Genomic DNA, 21,359 nt, shown 5'->3' with positions numbered 1-21,359 from the left:
GCAAAAGGCCAACTACATTTATGTTTGTTCCCCTTCCTAAAATGAAAAGTTTCCTTTCTGACCTTAAATTGAGAGGTCAAGTAGGAATTGGGAATGTTAGGGGAGTCTGAGGACCATGTGGCCCTCCTTCTGGGCGTTACTGTCCTCTCCGTTGCCATCTCTACCAGTTTGCCTAGAGCTAGGGGCGGGCAGCAGTTTGGCCAGTGCTGGTGTGTGGAGCCCGAGCGTCCGACCCAAAGGAAAGCCTTGTTTCTTTATGAGCTTCGTCTTCCATACATGGTGCATGATGGTTTGAACCTCTGCTCCCCGACCTTGACAGACTGAGCTCCTGCTTAGTCCTGTGCCTGATTCCTGAGCCCACTGGGCTGTGGTCATTCCTTAGTGTGGGATGCGTCGTCTTCCGCGTGCTCTTTGTTTAGAACACAGTGGGGCCGCAGACCCAGTAACTTTATAAGCTCGACCTCTGCAGCTTGGGAGAAAGTTTTAGCAGGGGTTAGTTTCTCCTGTTTCTTTGGTCAAGGATGGATTATATCTGCCTCCGGGAGAACCAGCTTCCTTTGCCCGGGCATCCAGCTCTGGGGGAGCAGCAGGCGAGGCAGGAGTGACTTGCCAGGGGACAGCGCCCCTGGAACCACAGTGAACCCTCAGAAATCACCAGCGGATTGCAGCGCACATCTGGGGTAATAAAGAGCAGGTACAGAGAAAGGATGGGGAAGGTTATTTAAAGAGTTTTAGAAGTAAGGAGCAGTAGATGGTCAGTGTCTGCTGTGGTGTGTCTTCTGTACTACCCTGCCGCTGTGACATGCCACTCTGCTGCTTCTCAGTGTTACTGCGTGAGCGAGTGACATCTGTAATCTGCTAACAGGTTCAGATGCAGCCTCCTGAGCATGGGGGAGGGAGGAGCTGCAGATCTGTGCTTTCACAGCTCCTGGGACGAGGCTAGCACCGGCCACCAGGGGGATCTCGCTGGGTTACGGAGCACTTCAAGAACAGTCCTGCTCCAGGAGCCCGTGACTTAGGATGATGGATGCTGTAGCCAGGGGCTGCCTCCCGGCTCTGCAGGCCTGGCCTCGCCGGGTTGACGGAGGGAGGTCCTGGTGCTGCGCGCCTCCGGGTTCACCTTCATTGTCCTCATTCTTGGTGTCTTTGTGGTTCAGCCAGCATAGCTCACTTGCTTTCCTGGAATGCATGGGGTCTCTCTGAGATTAACACTGCCTCCGGAAGCCTCTAGAACCAACCCATGGAGCATTTAAAATACACATGGAAGTGGAGAGGTCGGGGTTGTGACGCCCATCCTCCCGGGTCACAGTGAGTGAAGGGTGGCCGCTCTGTTCAATCTCTTTCCATCTCTTCTTTCCCAATTATTTTGATACAAGGTTCAGTTAACATAGATCTGAACTATGTTGGTGTGTACAAGACAGTTTTAGAATGTGAATTTCATGTATTTATTTGTAAATAAAACATTTATATGGGCCAAAGGTATCAGGTGACCCAGCCTCTCCCTACCGGCCCAGTGTTTTTCCTCAGAGAATTCATGGGATGAAGGTAACTTTGCTGGGTGCACATTTTGGGCAGCTGAGGCAGGAGGATTGTAAGTTTGAGCCCATGCTGGGCAATTGAATGAGACCCCATCTGAAAGCTTAAAAAGGACTGGGGGTGTGACACAGTGACAGAGCACTCCTGGGCTCAGTCCCCAGAACTGGGCTTCAGGGAGGATGGGTGGGGTAGAGAGTTGGGGGGTTTTTTTTTGGTACCAGAGATTGAACCCAAGGGTGCCTAACCTCTGAGCCACCTCCCCAGCCCTTTTTTATATTTTATTGAAAAAGTCTTGCTGAGTTGTTGAGGGCCTAAGTTGCTGAGGCTGGCTTTCAATTTAATATCCTCCTGCCTCAGCCTCCCAAGTCGCCGAATTACAGGCATGTGCCACCACGCCCGGCCAAGAGACAACATCATCTACTGGAAAAATCACTTGGTCCCCCTCTTAGCCTGTTGATAGCATGTTCCCTCCCTTCCACACATCTGAAGGAGAGAAGGAAACCATCCGTGACCAAAGAGGCTACAAAAATCTCTGTTGGACCTTTAGTAGTTTGGAAAAACCTTTTCTTTCCTCCCCAATTTGATCCTTTGGGAAAGTGTTCTCCCCCTCCCCCCCATTATCTCCGGGGTTGATGGCTGTGCAGGTTCACATCCTTCTAGGCTGTGCCCTCGTAGTGCAGAGCCCATCTTGAGGCTTCAAAGACTGATGACCAGGCAGACGCGTTCCCATGAAAGCTGTGGAAACCTCTGACATGGCCCTCACTGAGGCCGTCACAGTCCTTAAGCTGACTTTCCTTCCCAGATTGTTTGCTTTGCATGCAGGTCTGTGGCCTGGTGTGGAGCCTCAGCTGGCAGGCGCAGACCTCTCTGCCCTCAACTGGCCAGGGAATGGTTGGCTGCAAAGGACTGGGATGGCCTCTCTGAGCTGCTGCACTTTGAGCTTCAGGAGGAGGAAGCCCGCTGAGGGCAGTTCCCAGGTGTCGCCCAGCTGTGTTCTGTCCTCCTCGCTGGCTCTGCCGACTTGAGTGGCCTGACTTTTTTTTGCATTGGAGATGGAACCCAGGGGTGCTCTACCACTGAGCTACTCTGCCAGCACTTTTTATTTTGAGACGGGGTCTTGCTGAGTTGTTGAGGCTGGGCTCCAACTTCGGATCTTACTGCCTCACCCTTCTGAGTTGGGTCAGAATAATACAAAGAGTAAGAGTAGGAAGTGGGGACACCCGTGTGCCACTATGCCCAGCCTCTAACTAGGCTTTGAAGATTGGGTACGAGTGATAGTGGAGGGACTGGATGCTACTAAGGCTGTGTGGTGTGGTATGAATGTAAATATGGGATAACACTGGTCTGTGTCCCTCCAGCAGGACAGCGACTCTATTTCGTGCACTTCCTGTTTCCCCTTTAACGGTATAACGGTGGAAAGCACATGTGAGATGGAATTTTTGTTAGGAAAACCCTCACATTTTGTTGAGCTATTTTGTTGAGATAGGCAATTTTTGGGGGGTGGGGGTGGAGGATACCAGGGATTGAACTCAGGGACACTTGACCACCAAGCCCCATCCCCAGCCCTATTTTGTGTTTTATTTACAGACAGGGTCTCACTGAGTTGCTGAGGGCCTTATCATTGCTGAGGCTGCCTTTGAACTCGGGATCCTCCTACCTCAGCCTCCCAAGCCACTGGGATGACAGGTGTGGGCCACCACACTGGGCAAGAAGAGGCAATTTTTTAAAATCCCATAAACTCATCTCATTTTGTCTATGGCTCATATTGGCTCATGTTCCTTTCTGGGGGGTGTTCATGTTTGTGTGTACATAAGTGAGATGTGTAAAGGGAAAGTGTCCTTTATTCTTCTCAACTGCAATCTCTGATTGTAACTACTAAGCGTATTTCCACACTTGTACAAACGGGTGTCCCCATTTCCTACTCTTACTCTTTGTATTATCTTGAAAATGTTTTCCCCTAGTTAGTACATCATGGATTCCCCTTTACATTAATTATAAGCAGTGCAACACAGTGAATGGGTTTAGTGTGACAGTCTAGGTGCTACATGCTTGATTCAAGCACTCCCCTGCTGCTGGATACTCAGGTTGCTTCCTGTGTGTGCATGTGTGTTCGCCATTACGGTCAGTGCTTTGTAAGTCTTCAGCGCCCCCTTGACAGACACATTGATTGATACCCGTGCTCTTCTTCTGAGGGCTGCTGCAGTGCTGTGGTTCCTAAGGGCGTGTTTTGTTCGCAGGTCAACGTGCGGAATGGAATGAGCTTGCACGACTGCCTCATGAAGGCGCTCAAGGTCAGAGGCCTGCAGCCCGAGTGCTGCGCCGTGTTCCGACTTCTCCACGAACACAAAGGGTAAGAGCTCCAGCCACCAACTCCTCTCTCAGAAAGTCACTCAAATAACTAGTGTCATTAAAAATACTTGTGCTAGCTTTCTATAAAATAGCATGTGTTCACCTACCTTTGTTTATGAAGAGGTAATTCAGAGAAATAAGGCACTAGGAACTTGACATCCTTGCCTGGATATTCTCTTGAAATAAATACACGGTGGGTGCTGATGGTGTTCCTGAGGATGGGGTCGGGTATATCTCTGCTGCTTCCAGGTCAACTCTAGAGATTCACGTTAGGGGGGAACCTGGGGGTTGAACCCAGGGGTGCTGAACCACGGAGTTCCACCTCTAACCTTTACAATTTTGAGAAGGGGGCTGGTGGCTGGTGTTGTGGCCCAGTGGTACAGCACTGGGTTCAATCCTCAGCACCACATAAAAAAAGATAAGTAAATAAAATCCATTGACAACTAAAAAATATGTAAAAAAAGAATAAATATATAACAGTGTTGTGTCCATCTACAAAAAAAAAGTATTAAATTTTTTGGGACGGTCTCACCAGGTTGCTGGGGCTGTCCTGACACGATCCTTCTGCTGCAGGGAAAACTTACCCTGTGTCTGATGGTGGTGGCAAGCTGGAGGCGTGTCCTCAAGGACCGCGACTAAAACGTATAGCAACCGAGCATCCATGACTATCCATTATCTGTTATTTTTACCCCCAAAATGGGGAAAACTTTGGAGGGGTCTTTGAGCTTGGCTTTGTTCTTGGAAACCTATGACTTGTGCTACTCATCTTCACATACCTCTTCATGTTCCGAGAAGGTCCCAGTTCCAGAGAGGAGTCCACACTCTGCACCGAGGAACAAACTCAAATGAATCTGTTCCTTTCTGTTCAGGACGCTCAAATCCTCACAGCAGACCTCAGCTTTAGCTGGATGTAGCTCTGGGTGGATCCACCAGGCAGTCCGTCCACAGTGCTCCTGAATCACTAGAAAGATTGAGACCGGGAGGGGCTTGGTCTGCTTTTCCCCAGAGCTGCATGATGAGGAGCTGGCCCCACGGGACAGAGCAGCTGAGGGCTGAGCGGAGGTGGGGTCCCCTCCCTCTTCACTAGGACGCACAGGACTGGAAAGTGCTGTGGAGTGTCGTAGGCCCCGTCCTAGGTATTTACTGTGGATAACCAGGAAGAAGGCTTGGAGAGGTTTCTGGTAGGTGGGGCCAGTGTTTGAATGATGCCTCGTGTATGATGTTCTCTGCTTCCAGAGATTCACCCTTCTGGAAATGGGGCAGAGCGCGGAGCTGGGCATTCTTTTATATTTAAATAGATACATTTGGTGTTGTCTACAACACAGTAGTCTCAGGGTAAGTTTTATGACAGTTGAGTCTCCCCAAGACTTAATTTTACAGACTGTAAATAGCTCTGCAGATACGACTCTTTTATTAATGGTAACGTGCATTTGTAGTCTCTTTCTATTTATGAATCTTCTAGATTGAAGTAGGCAGACACACACGAAAATCCTGGCACTGTGGTCATATTTATACACATTTGGCAAGATTTTGGGGTTTTTAAAAATAGAATGTTAACGTCACAAAACTTCTGTTAAGATACAGTTACAAGTTGGACTTGGTGGAACACACCTGCGATCCCAGCTGCTGGGGAGACTGAGGTGGGAGGACCCACCCATCACCCCACTCACCCCCACACCGTTCCCAAGACAGTGGTACATGTCACTGTTCAAAGCAGACTAACAACACCAGCTCTGGAGTCCGTAGACATGAATTCCTAGTCAAGTCTTAGGCAGGCAGGCCATCTTGCCATTTTTAACATGAGGACAAGGAGGACAAGGACACCGGCTCTTGGTGTTGTGTGGATCGAATGTGCCATGTCTAAGTGGCAGGGAGAGAATGGGAGCTGCTGTGTGTGTCTCCCCTCACCCCCCCCCCCCCCCAACTCATCCCAACATTTCCTTTTCACTCTTTTTCAAAATTTTTAGTAAAAAAGCACGTTTAGATTGGAATACGGACGCCGCCTCCTTGATCGGAGAGGAGCTGCAGGTGGACTTCCTGGACCACGTGCCCCTCACCACACACAACTTTGTAAGTCGCAGTGTCGTCTCTCTGGGGCATGTTGGTAACGTGCGTTGCGCACTAGGAGTTTCTGAGCGTAAATTCTTTGTATTGCTGAAAACTTGGGCTAAGCCTTTGTTTACAACAGGCCCTTTAGACATGGTTGGCCGGAGGGGTGCTTAATTTCTGCATCAACATCTTCATCTACATAGATGTTTGGGAGGTTGGGTGGAAATGCCTTTGGACGGGTTTCATTGACTAAGTGTAATGCACACCTGTGTTCTTTTGTCACAGGCTCGGAAGACGTTCCTGAAGCTTGCCTTCTGTGACATCTGTCAGAAGTTCCTGTTAAACGGATTTCGGTGTCAGACTTGTGGCTACAAATTCCACGAACACTGTAGCACCAAAGTCCCCACCATGTGTGTGGACTGGAGCAACATCCGGCAGCTCCTGTAAGGCACCATCTTTTTCTTTCCCCAAAGATTGGGGGTGCCAGGGGCGTGTGTTCTGACTGCGCAGACTCGGGGCAGACTTGTTGGGTGAATTGTTTTGATCGTGGAACCTGCTTTAGAAACGTGGGGGTTGTGAGACAAGCTAGTTTTAGTGTGCTGGTCATATTCTCCAAACTAGGCAGGTAGAACCTGTCACCTGTCAAATGTGGTGACATTCAGTGAGGAAAAGGACAGGCGGATATCAAAACCTAAAAGATTCTTGGCCTTCGTGTCCTAGCACTGATATCTCCAAGGCCGCCACTGACCCTGCTCTGTTTTGTTTAGTAAGGTGACCAGGCCGTGGCACGGAAGGGCAGGAGGGCACAGTGGTGCTGTTTCTTTACCTCAGACACAGGGTTTGGGCTTAAAATAGTTTGAAAGATACTTATTTCCTTCAGGAGACAAACCGGTTATCAAAATGTAGTTGTTACATTTTATTTTATTAAGTAATTGAAACTTTCAATTAAAACTGCTCAAGCGTGCCTTTCAAAAACTTGTGTTTACCGGGATGTGAAAAGCCAGTTTTATCCTTTCTTGAGGGTAGAAGGCACCAGAAAACTAAGGGATTATCATTAAACCACCATGGGGCTAAGGGACTGTCATTCCACAGACCCTGAGTTAAATTTCCAACACACACACACCAACCAACCACAGTGAGAATGTTGTCTTTGCTCTCTTGCTAGTCACACGTTGACTTTTGCAGACAGCTTGAGTAACACAAATGATACAAACTTTGGAGCCCAGTAGATGTCACATTCTCAGTCTTGTCACTCACGGACACCTCTGAGCCTCAGTTCATTTCTGAAAAAAGGAGCGTGGCCTTCCCTGCAGTACCCCCTCCGAGGAGGCTGAGCTGAGCTAATGGGAGATTGCTGAGCACAGGCTCAGGGAGGGCAGGTGCCTCATGGAGGCAGGACCCCTCTGCTCTCACTGATGACTTTTGGCGCTGAACACGCTTCGCTTCTCTCTGTCTCTGAGACATGGTTTCCAGAGAGCGCTGAGTGGGCTAGGTGGTGCAGCGCCCTCCTGGAGCTATACAAAGCATTTTGACTGAGCTGAACATGGGAACCACTTCCTAGATGACATTCTGCAGTCATTCAGTCCCAGCTGTTTGGTTGCTGTCCCCTTACTCCAGGTGGCCTGGAACAGTGGTGGAGAACGTGGTGGGGGGTTTCCCTTTGGCAGCTGTGGGTTTGCAAGGCGGGCAGCTGGTTTTCTCCGAGATTTCTGCACATCTATAAACGAGTCTTTCTGTCGCTGATGTCATTTAGGTTGTTTCCAAATTCCACCATTGGTGAGAGCGGGGCCCCGGCGCTGCCCTCCTTGACGATGCGTCGGATGCGAGAGTCTGTTTCCCGGATCCCTGTCAGGTACTGGGACACCTGGAACTGTCCTCTTGGGGAATCATGTCGGGGTGGGGGTGCGGTGCTGCCACAGACGGTGGGAGTCCTCACAGTGCAGCGTGTGGAGCCCTGGCCGCTCCTCCAGGCCTTGCTACTGCTGCCCCTCACACGGGGCGCTTCCCTCTGTGGCCCTGTAGTTCTGACATCCCAGAAAGTGACTCTGTGTACAGTTCCTTCTGGTATCATAACGCTTCCCTGCATATCTCATTTTAAAAGCTTGCCACTCTGCCTTCTTTGGTATACAGTAACATGAGCCCCAATGGGACTGGTCCCCAAACTGAAATAGTGATTTATCAGTAATAAGACCCTCATTTCCGAAATGCCTCGAATTGCCAAGACTATGGTATTTTTGCTATCTTCAAAAATATATAATTTTTTTAGCATAAATATCCTTTCTTTATGCCTTGTTTGTTTCTCAGCTTTAAGAACCGGGATTTAGTTGAGTTTGTGTTAACTGTTACACAGTATATAGAACCTAAAATAAAATCCACACCTTTGTCTAACAATATTTTTCATACACATATAATCAGGTAACATCGAAAGGCCCTTAGAAAGTGATATATATTTATGGTGATTTTTTTGATAATTTGCAAACCACATTGGGCCATGAAATTGTACTTGCCTCTGAAAATTGGAACAGTCTAGGTTTCTGAAGGCATAAATAGACAAGTACCTGCGAAGGTGATTTTTTTTTTTTTTGACATTTTTTATTTTTTGGAAGTAGTTGAAAACAATACTTTATTTTTCTGTGGTGCTGATGACCGAACCCAGGGCCTCGCATGTGCTAGATGAGCGCTCCACCACTGAGCCACAACCCCAGCCCCTGATTTTTTTTTGAAGGTGATTTTTTTTTTTTTTCTCCTTAGAAAAACGTGCCTTCAGTCCCTTGAGTTCCTAAGCGGGTGTCCCTGAATCGGGACAAAGCTTGAACTCGTCTTCACAGCAAATAACGACAGCGTTTGACATTATGCTCTGAGGCGGGTGTCGGTATTGCACCCAGGGACTTGCGAGTACTAGGCAGACACTCAACCAAAGAGCTACGCCCCAGCTGCCCCACCCCGACTGCGGGGTCATTGTTTTGGGGAGGGGGCGCAGAGCTGGGAATGGAACCCAAGGCCTGATGTGCCGGGGCAGGCGCTGTGTGATGCCAAGGCTGGGTCTCCAGACACCCGCCTTCCCCAGGGTTCTGCTTCCCAGAGCTCTTCCCGGTTTGGGTGGGAAGGTGTGCTGTTGGCCCAAAGAAGCCAGTGGCTCACTGCACAGTTAGGACTGCAGATCTAAAATCTGAATTCGCAGGAATTGCCTTTGTGTGCTGGTCCTGGAGAGGGGGCGGGGCGGGGCCTTGGCCTCCGGCAGCCCGGCTGACAGCTCTGAGCTCTGTTTTAAATCTTGTGTGAAGTTTTCTAAATTAAACTGGGCAGATTCCAACTGGCTTAGTAGGTGTTGGTGTTTGGCAAATGTTAATAATCTGTTCTTTCTTCTAGATTCTGTAACAATTTGAGGTGTTCTGTAGGGGGGAAGGAGAAATTTTATAATGTATTGGTCTCCTATTTATGTGAATTACAAGTCCATAATTATTTTGCTTCTCAAAAAAAGCACCCAAACAGAAGAGCGTTTTAAAATTCTGCATGTCAAAAGAATAACATGTTTAAAAAGATTTTTTTAGTTGTAGGTGGGCGCACCCTTTGTTTTATTTATTTTTATGCAGTGTTGAGGACAGAACCCAGGGCCTCGCCCATCTAGCCAGTGCTCTCCCGCGGGAGCCCGCCCCAGCCCCAGAATGAAACATTTTGTCAAGGGTTGTACAGATCAAGTTGTCCCCTAAGTTCTTTTCTCCTTCCTTCAATGTTTTGTTACTGAGGATTGAACCCAGAGGCACTTTACCACTGAGCTACACCCACAGCCCTTTTTATTTTGAGACACAGTCTTGATAAATAGCCCAAGCTAGCCTTGAACTTGAAGTCCTCCTGCCTCAGCCTCTCGGGTCCCTGGGGTAAAGAGGCCCGTGCCACCTTGCCTAGTACCCCTCGATATCTTAACGAAGGTACTTGGTTAAAGGACTCAGTGGGGAGGCCCAATGGCCACTGATGGAATTTTCCTTCTCCTCCTCCAGTTCCCAGCACAGATACTCCACGCCCCACGCCTTCACCTTCAACACCGCCAGCCCCGCCTCTGAGGGCTCCCTGTCCCAGAGGCAGAGATCGACATCTACACCGAATGTCCACATGGTCAGCACCACCCTGCCCGTGGACGGCAGGATGATTGAGGTAATAGGGCCCCTGGGGGACAGTGATGAGATCACTCAGTTCATATGGGTGGGGTTCAGAGAGTTTTAGGGTGCAACCCGGTCAGGGCTGTTGCAATACTTTTTCTGGGGCCCCTGGAGTCTTAAGATTCCTTCCTGTCCAGCAGCCCGCAGCTGGGCTGAGCGGGTTGGTGTATCCTTCTGGTGAGGACGGGAATCGCATGAAGAGATGCTAACAGCTGGATGCCTTCTTCCCGCTGTGTGGGGACCCTGGTAGAAGGCAGAGCAGCCTCATTCTGGTTGGGAAAGAAAGTAATGGTGATGGGGCACCCCAGCCCCTGGAGGGATTGTAGGGGAAGGGCGGGGCCTGGGAGCTAGTGAGCAGTTCTTCAGGCAGAGGGAAAAGTGCCCCGAGCTAGTGTTTTCAGTCTGCCTTTCCTCTGCTTTGCTTTTTGGTGTGTTGTGTGTTTGGTTTGCTTTCTGGTCATCTTTAATAACAACTGAATACACTTGAAATACTTCCTTTGTTCTTTATTCTTCTTTATTTCTTTCTCATTGCTTTGGACTAGAATAACAGCCTGAATGCTTCTCCCAGGGCGTGGTCCAGACGATTTTGTTTGAGGGGAAGAGTAGGTATTCTTCTTCATGCCTTTGCCTTCTTGTCATTAACAGGATTGCTTCTCAGACAATAGACTATCTAATGGGAAGCCATTGTCAAGTCAGTTCACATGTCTAGTCGGACTTGTTTCCATGTTTTCTTTTTAAGTCAGTAAAAACAAACTCTGTGTCATGTTGCTGATAGATTTCTCAGGTTAATAGTTTTTTTTTCCTGGTACTGGGGACTGAATCCGGGGATGCTCTACCCCTGAACTACATCCTCTGCCCTTTTATTTTGTGGGAGGTCCTCACTTGGTTGCCCAGGCTGGCCTCCAACTTGCCATCCTCCTGCCTCAGTCTCCCAAGTAGCTGGGGTGACAGGCTCAAAGTAGATTGTACAAAATATTCTAATGCCCTTGGCTTCACAGAGTCAATTTTAACCAACAAGTAGTTGCTAGACTTAGACTTAGTTGGCACTTACAACACCAGTGTTTTGTTTGTACATTGGAAACCAGTGTTTTGATTAGAAATCAGAAGCTTTGGTTGACATGGACTGGGAGGTCCTCTATTAAATGCTCATCAGACACGACTGCTCTCTCTGCACCCTGCTTGTTCCTTAAAAAAACTTCGGGGGCTGGGCACAGTGGTGTGTACCTGTGGTCCCAGTACTTGGGAGTCCAGGGCAGGATCAAGTCCGAGGCCAGCCTGGGGGACTTACAAGAGCCTGTCTCCACAGGGCTGGGTGTGGCTCAGGGTCAGTGCTGGCCTAGCACGCACAGGTCCTGGTTCCGTCCCCAGTATCCAAAACAGAAACTTAAGGACACCTGTCACTTCGGGTGTGGGTTACCTCACTCAGACCGCAGATCAATTTTTATCTTGGGACTGAACCCAGGGCACTGTGACACCGAGCTGTGTCCCCAGCCTTTTTACTTTTTATTTGGAGACGGTCTTGCTAAGCTGTTGGAGATCCTCCTGACTCAGCCTCCTACATTGCTAGGACTATGGTTGTGCATCCCCAGGCCTGGCTGAAAGTGTCACTTGGACATACTTGTCAGTGTTGTCAGGAGGCCATGCATACACTGTGGGTGCTGTTGTCATTATGGTTTGTTCTAATATTAACATAACAATAAACCAGCAACTTTTCTTACATGATTTTTTTTTGCCAGTGTAAGCACTTGAATACTTAAATGTGAAAAGCGAAAAATTCTTCACTATTATTATAAAGTAACTAGCAAAACTGTTGTGCTTTAACCTTTTCTATACTTTTTAGAAACATTTTTATTCTTGGGTTTTTTAGTATGACTGAGCATTTTGGGTTTTTTTTTTTTTTTTTTGGTTCTGGGTCTCGAACTCAGGTCCTTGTGCTTGCAAGGCAAGCACTCTACCAACTGAGCTATATCCCCAGCCCCGATTGAGCATTTTAACTGGACGTTTTTGTTCTACATAAACCTTATTTAGTTCTCCTAAAGGAAAAGATTCCAAGACCAGAGAAATACCCCTCCTGACTGTAGAAATGAACAGCAGAGCAAAGGGTGACATACACAGTGGACACAGGGAAGCAAATCAAGTGACATTAAGAAAAAGATCCTTGTATGCGTGGGAATAGTTCTGTTATTAAAGGTGCACTGCGCCATGCTCTGACTGAATCACAGAGCAGTTCCTGAATATTGTCCTGAACTCAGGTGGGTTTCAGCCAGTGGATTCCCCTTGTCGGAGCTGGCCTCTCGCAGACTTGCTGCATGGACCCCATGGACCCGGCTGGGGCGCAGAGGGAGGGTCGCTGTGTCCCTGAGCAGCTCTGCAGGTTGGGGAATGAGGACGAGGCTTTATTGATGAACCCTGGGGGTGGAGAAGCAGCCTGACTCATCATTCTTTTTCTCTTTGCAAGACGTCATTGCGTGGGAACATTCTAGTAATAGTTGTGTTGAACAAGCATCTTGTCCATACTATGGCCACAAAAAGAAAACCCAGAATGTAGGGCCTCGGGGAAAACACCATTTTTAAGGGGGCCGAGGGGTTTCCTGTTACTGTTAAACGTTCCACTTCAAGTAAAGACTTTTAAAGTTGGGATTTGGGGCTCATGGAGGCCCCTGTGATTGAAGCAGTCTTTAGTTTCTGATAAATTCAGAAGGTTGCCTTGGACCTGTCACCTGAGCAGAGTGTGACTACCTTCAGGGCTTGCTCCGAGGGGACAGGTGGCCTGGCAGGTCTCTTGACTGCTCCCGTGAGTTTTCTTATATGTGAAATATTGGCCAAGCCCTTGGGGATTCCTGCTCTCTCGACTCTCTTGAGTTGGGGCTGGATAGACCATGTCAAGTCCACCTCTGGCCAGGGGACTCCAGCCCCTAGCCGGGTGAGCTCGCCAGGGAGTCCCAATGCCCCCACCTCCTGTAACCCCAGAGAACCAATAGAGCAAGGTCCCAAGTCCTGGGAAGGGTCTCAGCTGACGGTGACTTTGCTCGCCCTCCTCTTTCGTGTGCTGTTTCTTCTGAAGATGATCCAACACTCATGTCCGATTACCGACTGCTCGTGGGAGACTGGCCTCCAGCCTTGGGTGGATTGAGTCGGGGGAGCGTGGTTAGGATAGGAGTCAGACTTTCTGGGTCTGAGGCCTCAGAGTCCACTCTGTTCCTGCACATCCTCTCCCCCACCTTTCCCCTCCCCCTGGAAGCTGTTCCTAGGGCACCGGCTGACCTGCTCCTCTCTTCTGTTTCAGGATGCCATTCGAAGTCACAGCGAATCAGGTACTTTCCCTAGTCACTTACAGACAGTAATGGCTTCTTCTCTCTATGCTGTGTATCTCTGTGGCTGACCCCGTGTGGACTCTGTTTGTCTTGTCTATTAAGCCTCACCCTCAGCCCCGTCCGGCAGCCCCAACAACCTGAGCCCCACAGGCTGGTCCCAGCCCAAGACCCCGGTGCCGGCACAGAGAGAGCGGGCTCCAGGATCTGGGACCCAGGAGAAAAACAAGATTGTGAGTATGGGGCGGCTCCTCCTGGCGCTGAGGGTTCCACGGTGGAAACAGCTGAATGTCAGATGCCTTGGCCTGGCTTTGGGGTGGGACCCTAGTGAAGCCTTGTTAAGGACAGGGTGGCTGGGTGGGTGGGTGTGACGTGCTGGGCACCCTTGCCTCAGACGACTTCCTGGTCTGCTTCCACTCAAGTGGCCTTTTCCCTTATGGAGTTGTGTGTGTCTCACACACAGCGACGGGCCAGGGGTGCTGGCACCTGCAATCCCAGCCGCTCTGGAGGCCGAGGCAGGAGGATGGCAGCCTGTCAAGTTAGCAAGGCCCCGTCTTAAAGATGGGCTGCAGAGGCCGCTGGGTTCCCTCCCAGCAGCACCAGAAAAAGGGGGCGGGAGGAGGGCTGCTCTTTTGTTTTTTTTCATCATTGTCAACAGCCTCCACTTGTTGCAGAGGCCACGGGGACAGAGAGATTCAAGCTATTACTGGGAAATCGAAGCCAGCGAGGTCATGCTCTCCACCCGCATTGGGTCGGGCTCCTTTGGAACCGTTTATAAGGGCAAGTGGCACGGTGAGTCTGGGGCCTCCTTATCAGGGGGCTCTGGTGGGAGTCGAGTCTCATTCTGAGCGCGGAGGGCACTGGGGTCCCCTTGCTGAGCAGCACCCTCCACGGGTTCTCAGTCACACCTGCAGGTGGAACGTGGTATCATCTGTGGGATCTCAGGCTGTGCTTGGTGGACACGTGCTCTTCAGGTGCTGTGCTGGGGATCATTAGGGGCTGAGCCCTGCGGTCCAAAGCCAGGGGCTTCTCTGCTGAGCAGGCACCTGTCCCCCTCGGGGATGTGGCTTCTAGAAACGTGAAGCCGGAGCGGACCCGAGGGGTCTCACCTGCAAGAAAACTGAGGCGCAGGGAGGGAGCGGGACTCGCTAAGGAGGGACGGGGGTCAACAGTTGGGCGGAGAACTTCCCTGATAGCTTCCTCTCAGCTATGGAGAGCAGACACGGGTCTTGGCTCTGAGTGGGAGTCTTAGAGTGTGTCACTTGGAAGAAAGGGACTCTGTTAGTTTCTGTAGCTATGGAGTGACACACTTTACATTTCTGTTAGGATGGGAGCAGTGTTTTCATGAAAATGTTACGTGGCCCCCCCAACACATCTCTAACGCAGCATCACCCCCAGTGCCTGGCCGTCTCTGTTCTTTTTGGTAGAGAGGTGGCAAGAACCATCTCTGGTTCTCTGAAGCCTTGTGCTCACTAATATGGGGGTTTCTGGCTCCTCAGGGGCACAAGAGTAAACACTGGTAAGTTGCATGCAAGATGTTTCCTTGGAAAACTGCCTCTAATATGCTGGTGGCTGCCCCCAGGGCCACAGACCTTGGGACTCTTAGGAACACGGGGAGCTGTAGACAGTAAAGGACGGCTTATCTGCCACACGACCAGCTTCATGAAAGAAGGTTCGATTCATGAGTAATAGCTAGTGAGTTTTAAAATAGAGACAGACTCTCGTTACCTTTAATATCAGCTCCGGGACGGCTTCTCCTAGCTCCCGCCACTTAATGCGGTGGCGAGGTTTACAGAAGAGGCTAGCGAGAGAAGGACAGCATGCCGGGGAGTGAGCTTTTATTGGGGAACAAAAAATTCCAGGGAAAATCCCATCCAATGAAAGTCAAGGGGGGCAGCATCCCAAGGTCAAGGACGATGATTGGGTCTTCAGGGCAGTGGCCAGGAACACCTTTGCATGGACAAGCCCTCAGACCTGGGAAAGGATGGGGAAGCCCCTCTCAGCCAGCCAGGGAGGTCACTCAAATTACGTTCGAGGATGGCCTCCCACAGGCTCACAGGCTTTGTGTTTTGGTGCCTGGGATTGAACTCGGGGCACTCGACCACTGAGCCCCCTCCCCATTTTATTTAGAGACAGGGCCTCACCACTGCTGAGGCTGGCTGTGTATTCTCGATCCTTTCTGTCTCGGCCTCCCAAGCCGAGGCCGCTGGGATTAGAGGCTTAACCACCCCTCCCATCAGAGTGATTTGCATGAGTGTCGAAAGAGTGACGGAGCGGTAGGCCACCATCAATGAAGACAAAGAATGAGCTGTCAGGGAAGCCCCAATTCTAGACTGGGGGCTCTGTGTGTGTACGTCCCAATATTTGTTTATAGTGATGTCTTATTGAGTGTCATGAAGATGGCAGCTGTTCTGATGATGCTCAATGCAAGAGTTCTGCACTCAGTGCAGCAGGTAGATAGACAGGGAGCTGCCTGTGGAAGGGACAGGCCCAGGCTTGGAGCCCCGAGGTGAGCCAGGATCTGCCTGGGCAGCTTCTCAGGCTGTCAACAAGGACAGCAGGGAATGACGCAGCCCCTGACGATGGCACATCGCTAGAGCTGGTCCCACACCTGAGGTGAGCAGCCGCTCCAGGGCTGCTTAATGTGCGCAGAGCCTGGGGTTTGTGACCAAGTCGCTGACAGAAGGATGACAACACCCTCTTTTCAAGAGCAAGACGTGTCTGTGGTAAGAGCAGACGGTGGCCGGGTATTTAAACCGTGTAGGTCCAGCAGGGATAAGAGCTCTTCCTTGCGCGGCTGGTGACCGTGGTGTCAGTATCTGATGTGAAGCGGGACAACACCTAGAAAGCTGTCTTGCTCCTAGAGATGCTCCTCAGTTTAGGACGGAGTCTTTTTCCTGTAGCCATTGCAGGTCAACAATATCAAAGGCCAGAAACAGTGGAATGTACCCTGGTAGCCGGGGCTTGTGGCACATCTGTCCCCTCGTCTGTGACTGATGGTGCCTGAGGACCGTGCTGTTGGCCCAGGAAGGAAAGTCCAGGTGCAGTTTCTCCTAAATCTGTGTTGCCTGAGCTCGTTCCCAGTAGAATCCCAAATGGAACATTCTCGGGTCACCTGCATGTCCCTTGCCTTTGCTGTTAAGGCAGAAAAAGAATTTGTGGTTTGTCGTGTGCTGAGTGCTTCCTGAGCTGTGTCTGACCAGCCATCTACCTAGAGCTGTGTCTGACTCGCGACACTTAATAAGTACTGGGTTTTATTTATTTTTATTAGTTGCTCAAGACAGTACAATAATCTTGACATCATACATTTCCTTCAAATAGGGTACGAATTCCCATTTTTCCACATGTACAGATTACAGGGTCACATTGGTTATACATCCATGTGTATACATACAGCAGTCCTAGTGTCAGGTGTATTCTGTCGCCCTCCCTACTGTCTACCCATTCTACTGTGACACTTATCTTTTTTTTTTCTTCCCTTCTCCATCTCCCTTTTCCTTGTTTCGTGGTAATCTTCTCCTCATGTTCTTCCTTCCTACTGTTTTGAGTCACCTCCCTTATACCAGAGAAGACATTTAGCATTTGTTTTTTTGGGATTGGCTAACTTCGCTTAGCACAAGAGTTAAAATCAAGAATCAACAAAACTAAAAAGTTTTTTTTCTCAGCAAGAGAAATAATAAGTGAGGTAACTAGGGAGCCTACATCTTGGGAATTTTTACCCCTTACACTTCAGATAGAGTGCTAATCTCCAGAGTATACTAAGAACTCAAAAAAAACAAGTAACCCAATCAACAAATGGGCCAAAGATCTGAACAGACACTTCACAGAGGAGGATATACAAATGCTCACCATCTCTAGCAATCAGAGAAATGCAAATTAAAACCACTCTACTATCTCACTCCAGTAAGAAAGGCAGCCATTATGAAGTCAATAACAAGTGCTGGTGAGGATGTGGGGGAAAGGTACACTTGTACATTGCTGGTGGGACTGCAAACTGGTGCAGCCAATTTGGAGGGCAGTATGGAGATTCCTTGGAAAGTTGGGAATGGAACCACCATTTGACCCAGCTATTCCCCTTCTCGGTCTATACCCAAAAGTACTGTTTTAAATGTGGCAAGACTGCCAGCTAGGAGGGCAGGGATGGCACAAGGCTGAGTTGGAAGGCCACCTTTTTTCTTTGACACAAAACGTTTATGTATTTTTATGTGGTGCTGAGGATCGAACCCAGGTCCTGCTCTTGCTAGGCAAGTGCTCTACTGCTGAGCCCTAGTTCTATTCAGGGGTCTCAGGCTGGGGGCTGTGTCCTGAACTTCATGCTAGAAACTGAAGTCCCACGGGCAGCTGTTAGCCTATCACGTGCCTGGGCACTTAAAGTTCCATTTTAGAATTCCTTTAAAAATGAGTAGATTCTAACCAACACCAAAAACAAATCTTGCATCGTAATGCAGTACTATGTACACATCTGTCCTCAAACTTGGACCCTTCCCTTTCTTCGTACGGGGAAGCCACACCCCAGCCCTATAAGTGGGAAGGAGGCATCTGTTGCAGCAGGTACAAAGCCAGCTGCTCGGGAGACCCGGAGGCTCCCTACTGAGCGAAGGTGAGACCATAGGAGTGGGTCCTGCAGGTGTTGAGGCCTGCACATGCTGCCCCATCTTCCTCCCTACTCTCTGGTGCCTCCATTCTCTGAGCTTCTGTTCCTTTGTTCACGCACTGGGCCCTGGCCCGAGAATTCAGATAGCGTTTGAGTGAAATGGAGTCTGGGGTTGCAGGATTCTGACCATCTTTGCCTGAAGAACCTGCTGGGAGCTCACGACTGGAGCACCCATGCCAGCTCCGGGCAGTTCCCACGTGAACCACGTCCTATGCCCTTGGAAGCTGTTGGAAATGTGCTCTGGGGTGGCGCCCTCTAGTGGCAGTGCTCGGATTATTCACACTTAAATAAGGTGGGGGGTGGCTCTGCCCCACGTACACAGGGATTGTGACTAAAGTGATGGGACAAAGAAGAGGCGCTTGGAAGGAATAAGTCCCATTCGTTTTCCCAAAGCAGTCCAGAGTGGGCGCTGGTGGACGGAGCTCCGTGAGGGGCAGGGCCTGCAGCCATCCCCTCCTGCACCGCCAAACCACTGGTCTCTGCAGGCTCTGCTCTGTGAGGAGCCTGAGCCACCTGGGCTCAGTTCCCCTCCACTGTCTGGCCAAGTCGTCTGCCACTTACGTGGGTGATTGCAGCCGACTGCCCCTTGCACATGCCCAGCACCCTGCCCCATCTCTTTCCTCCCCCTGTAGCTTCTGCTGGATGATCCTCCTTTTGCCCTGCCCACCTCCTCCAGGAGGCCAGAGCTCCTGCCCTTGTACTGTCGTAAGGACCTCGTACATGAGGCTTCCTGCCTCATGTATTTCTTCGGTAGAAGGCGGCCCCCGAGTCTTGTCTCCACCCAAGGGCAGCAGTGCCTTCCCAGGCTGCCCCGGACAGGGAGGCCCAGGAACCGGGTCAGCTGGGGCTCCCAGGGATGGTTTGACATCTGTTGTAAACCACCGGTTCAGGGGAGGCTACAGGGATGGTCCTTGCCCTTTGAAGGAACCAGGTTGCCCTCCCACGGGCTGACTCTTCAGATTATATCTACATAAATCACTTTTTGCAGCGGGCACTGGCCCCGTGGTTGTTGACCACTGAGCTACATGCTCTTTTACTTTTGAGACAGGGTCTCGCTGAGGTGGCGCCCTTAGGATCCTCTCCCTCAGCTGCGCCTCACCACCTGGCCCAACACCAGGTACAGAGCGGCTCCCAGAGCTGGAGCGCGTAGAAAGTGAGACTGACATCTGCAGATCTGAAGCTGTAGGGACACTGGCTCCAGTCAGCATCACCGATAGTCGCAGGAGCAGGAATGGGGAACCTTCCGGGTCCCTAGACCTCTGCTTGTCTGCAAATGCACAAAGTATTCAAGGAGGATTGAAGGGGACCTGGGCGCTCACAGTGCCAGGGTGTGGGAGGCACTCGGTGTTGAGGACGGTCAGTTTTTTGAGTGTGTGAAATAGAGGACTGAGAATGAGTGTGAGAGCAAACCAGAGTCTGAGAGCGAGAACGACAGTGTTAGTATGTATGAGAAAGAGAACGAGCGCGAGCGAACATGAGAACGCACCAGAGTGAAAGACTGATGAGAACGAGAGAGACAGTGTGGGAGAGAGGGAGTACTCGAGTGAGACAGCGAGAATGAGAGAGAACACGAGTGTGTATGAGCGATCCAGAGTGCGAAAGAGAATGAGAACAAGTGAGACAGATTTGTGAGACAGCAAGCGAGTGCACGAACAACAGTGAGACAGAACACGAGAGTGTGTGAGAAAGAGAAAACAGCGGAAGAGTGAGAAGGCGACAGAATGAGAATGTTTAATATTTTCAGCGTACACGACATCTTTCTTTGTATGTGGTGCTGAGGATCGAACCCGGGCCGTATGCCAGGCGAGCGCACTACCGCTTGAGCCACATCCCCAGCCCCATTTAACACCTTCTTTCAGGGCCTGCGTCTAGAGGTCTGCAGGCTTGTTCCCCCCCCCTGTAGAGGGGGTTCTCTGTTGGTCACTATCTCCTCAACCTAAAGTGACCCACTGAACTGGTGCCGACTCTCCACTAATCTGCAGGAGACGTTGCAGTGAAGATCCTGAAGGTTGTGGACCCAACCCCAGAGCAGTTCCAGGCCTTCAGAAACGAGGTGGCTGTCCTGCGGTGAGTCTGACCCTGTGCCCTGCACCTGCTCCCTCTGGAAGGTGGACACTTGTCGAGGCCCACTGCCTTTGGTGGCCCAGCTGTCTCTGGGTTTGTTTGAGGTGGGGAGGACCATCTTTGTTGCCAAGTTGCTTTACCATGGGTTTCGAAGACAAGGGGGCCTTCCCCTCCCCTGTGGAAAGTTGGGAGTGCGCTGGTCACAAGGTCCTGTTGACAGGGGCAGCCCTGAGCTCACCAGGGCTCCTGCTGGGTCGTTGTGGGAAAGCAGAGCTCTCCTTCTCCCCAGCAAAACGCGGCACGTCAACATCCTGCTCTTCATGGGATACATGACAAAGGACAACCTGGCCATTGTGACCCAGTGGTGTGAGGGCAGCAGCCTCTACAAACATCTGCACGTCCAGGAGACCAAGTTCCAGATGTTCCAGCTGATCGACATCGCCCGGCAGACGGCGCAGGGGATGGAGTGAGTAGCTTGGCACTGAGAAGACAAGTCTGCGGGAGCGCAGGGCCAGGGAGCAGGAGAGGGGGTGGAGCTCCTCAGGCCCGCCTGGCCCCGGTGCTGGGCCATGCAAGGCACAGTCCCATGCTGTAGTGCAGGTCCACAAAATCACCCTCTGCACTGTCACCAGAGGGGTACAGTGCGTGCATGACTCCTTTTCTGCTTTACTCGTACCACCGTCGCTCACCAGCATTATCAGAACGGCTGAAGCTTAGGAAAGCAACAGCATGTTTGTGCTGTGGTCCCCCCTCCTGGTGACGCAGACCCAGTGAACAGGGCGGGTGGCTTTTCTTGCAGGCAGGAGTTGGGGACGGGGTTCTCCTGCACTCCAGAAGCTGCTTTTAACAGACTTCCTCTCTCCTCACAGCTACTTGCACGCCAAGAACATCATCCACCGAGACATGAAGTCCAACAGTATCCTTTGGGGTCTGAAGCCCGCGAACAGAAAGGAGGGAGCTCTGTCACGATAGCTTTTTGGGAGAGCATTTGGTTAAGAAAAGCTCGTTTGTAGCTCTTTAGATCCGGACCCAAAGTTGCCGAATCCCCAAAATTACTGCTTAATAAGTCATCTCTTTGGAGCTGTTAGAAGCAGCCCCTAGGAAGACTTGTGTGTAATAAGGCTCTGCCACCCTAGCTTCTTGGCCAGCAGAAGGGTCCTGGAGATGTATCGGGGGACGTGTCCTATAGGGTGGCTAAGAGGCTGGATGGCTTTTCAATCATTGAACAGTGGGTGTTTG

The 21,359-nt window shown here is 50.6% G+C and overlaps 1 protein-coding gene across 6 annotated transcripts in view; it reads left to right on the top strand.

Annotated features, from left to right (window-relative positions):
- RAF1 (Raf-1 proto-oncogene, serine/threonine kinase) overlaps positions 1–21,359 on the top strand; it is a 66,268-nt gene that overhangs the window by 43,222 nt on the left and 1,687 nt on the right. For 5 of the 6 annotated variants that reach the window (XM_081275923.1, XM_081275922.1, XM_081275927.1 and 2 more), the window contains 12 exons: positions 3,774–3,886; positions 5,853–5,955; positions 6,220–6,377; positions 7,688–7,786; positions 9,933–10,086; positions 10,634–10,693; positions 13,378–13,405; positions 13,508–13,635; positions 14,077–14,194; positions 20,039–20,123; positions 20,410–20,586; positions 20,990–21,036. In XM_081275923.1, the coding sequence (XP_081132049.1) occupies positions 3,774–3,886; positions 5,853–5,955; positions 6,220–6,377; positions 7,688–7,786; positions 9,933–10,086; positions 10,634–10,693; positions 13,378–13,405; positions 13,508–13,635; positions 14,077–14,194; positions 20,039–20,123; positions 20,410–20,586; positions 20,990–21,036 (1,270 nt within the window). The remainder of the gene's footprint in view (positions 1–3,773; positions 3,887–5,852; positions 5,956–6,219; positions 6,378–7,687; positions 7,787–9,932; positions 10,087–10,633; positions 10,694–13,377; positions 13,406–13,507; positions 13,636–14,076; positions 14,195–20,038; positions 20,124–20,409; positions 20,587–20,989; positions 21,037–21,359) is intronic. The other variant, XM_081275926.1, reaches the window with a different exon arrangement.

The sequence above is a fragment of the Spermophilus citellus genome (assembly GCF_964194105.1).
Source record: "Spermophilus citellus genome assembly, chromosome: 19".
Lineage (NCBI taxonomy): Eukaryota > Metazoa > Chordata > Mammalia > Rodentia > Sciuridae > Spermophilus > Spermophilus citellus.
Note: the sequence above shows the minus strand (reverse complement) of the source record. Positions and strands in the feature narration are given on the sequence as shown.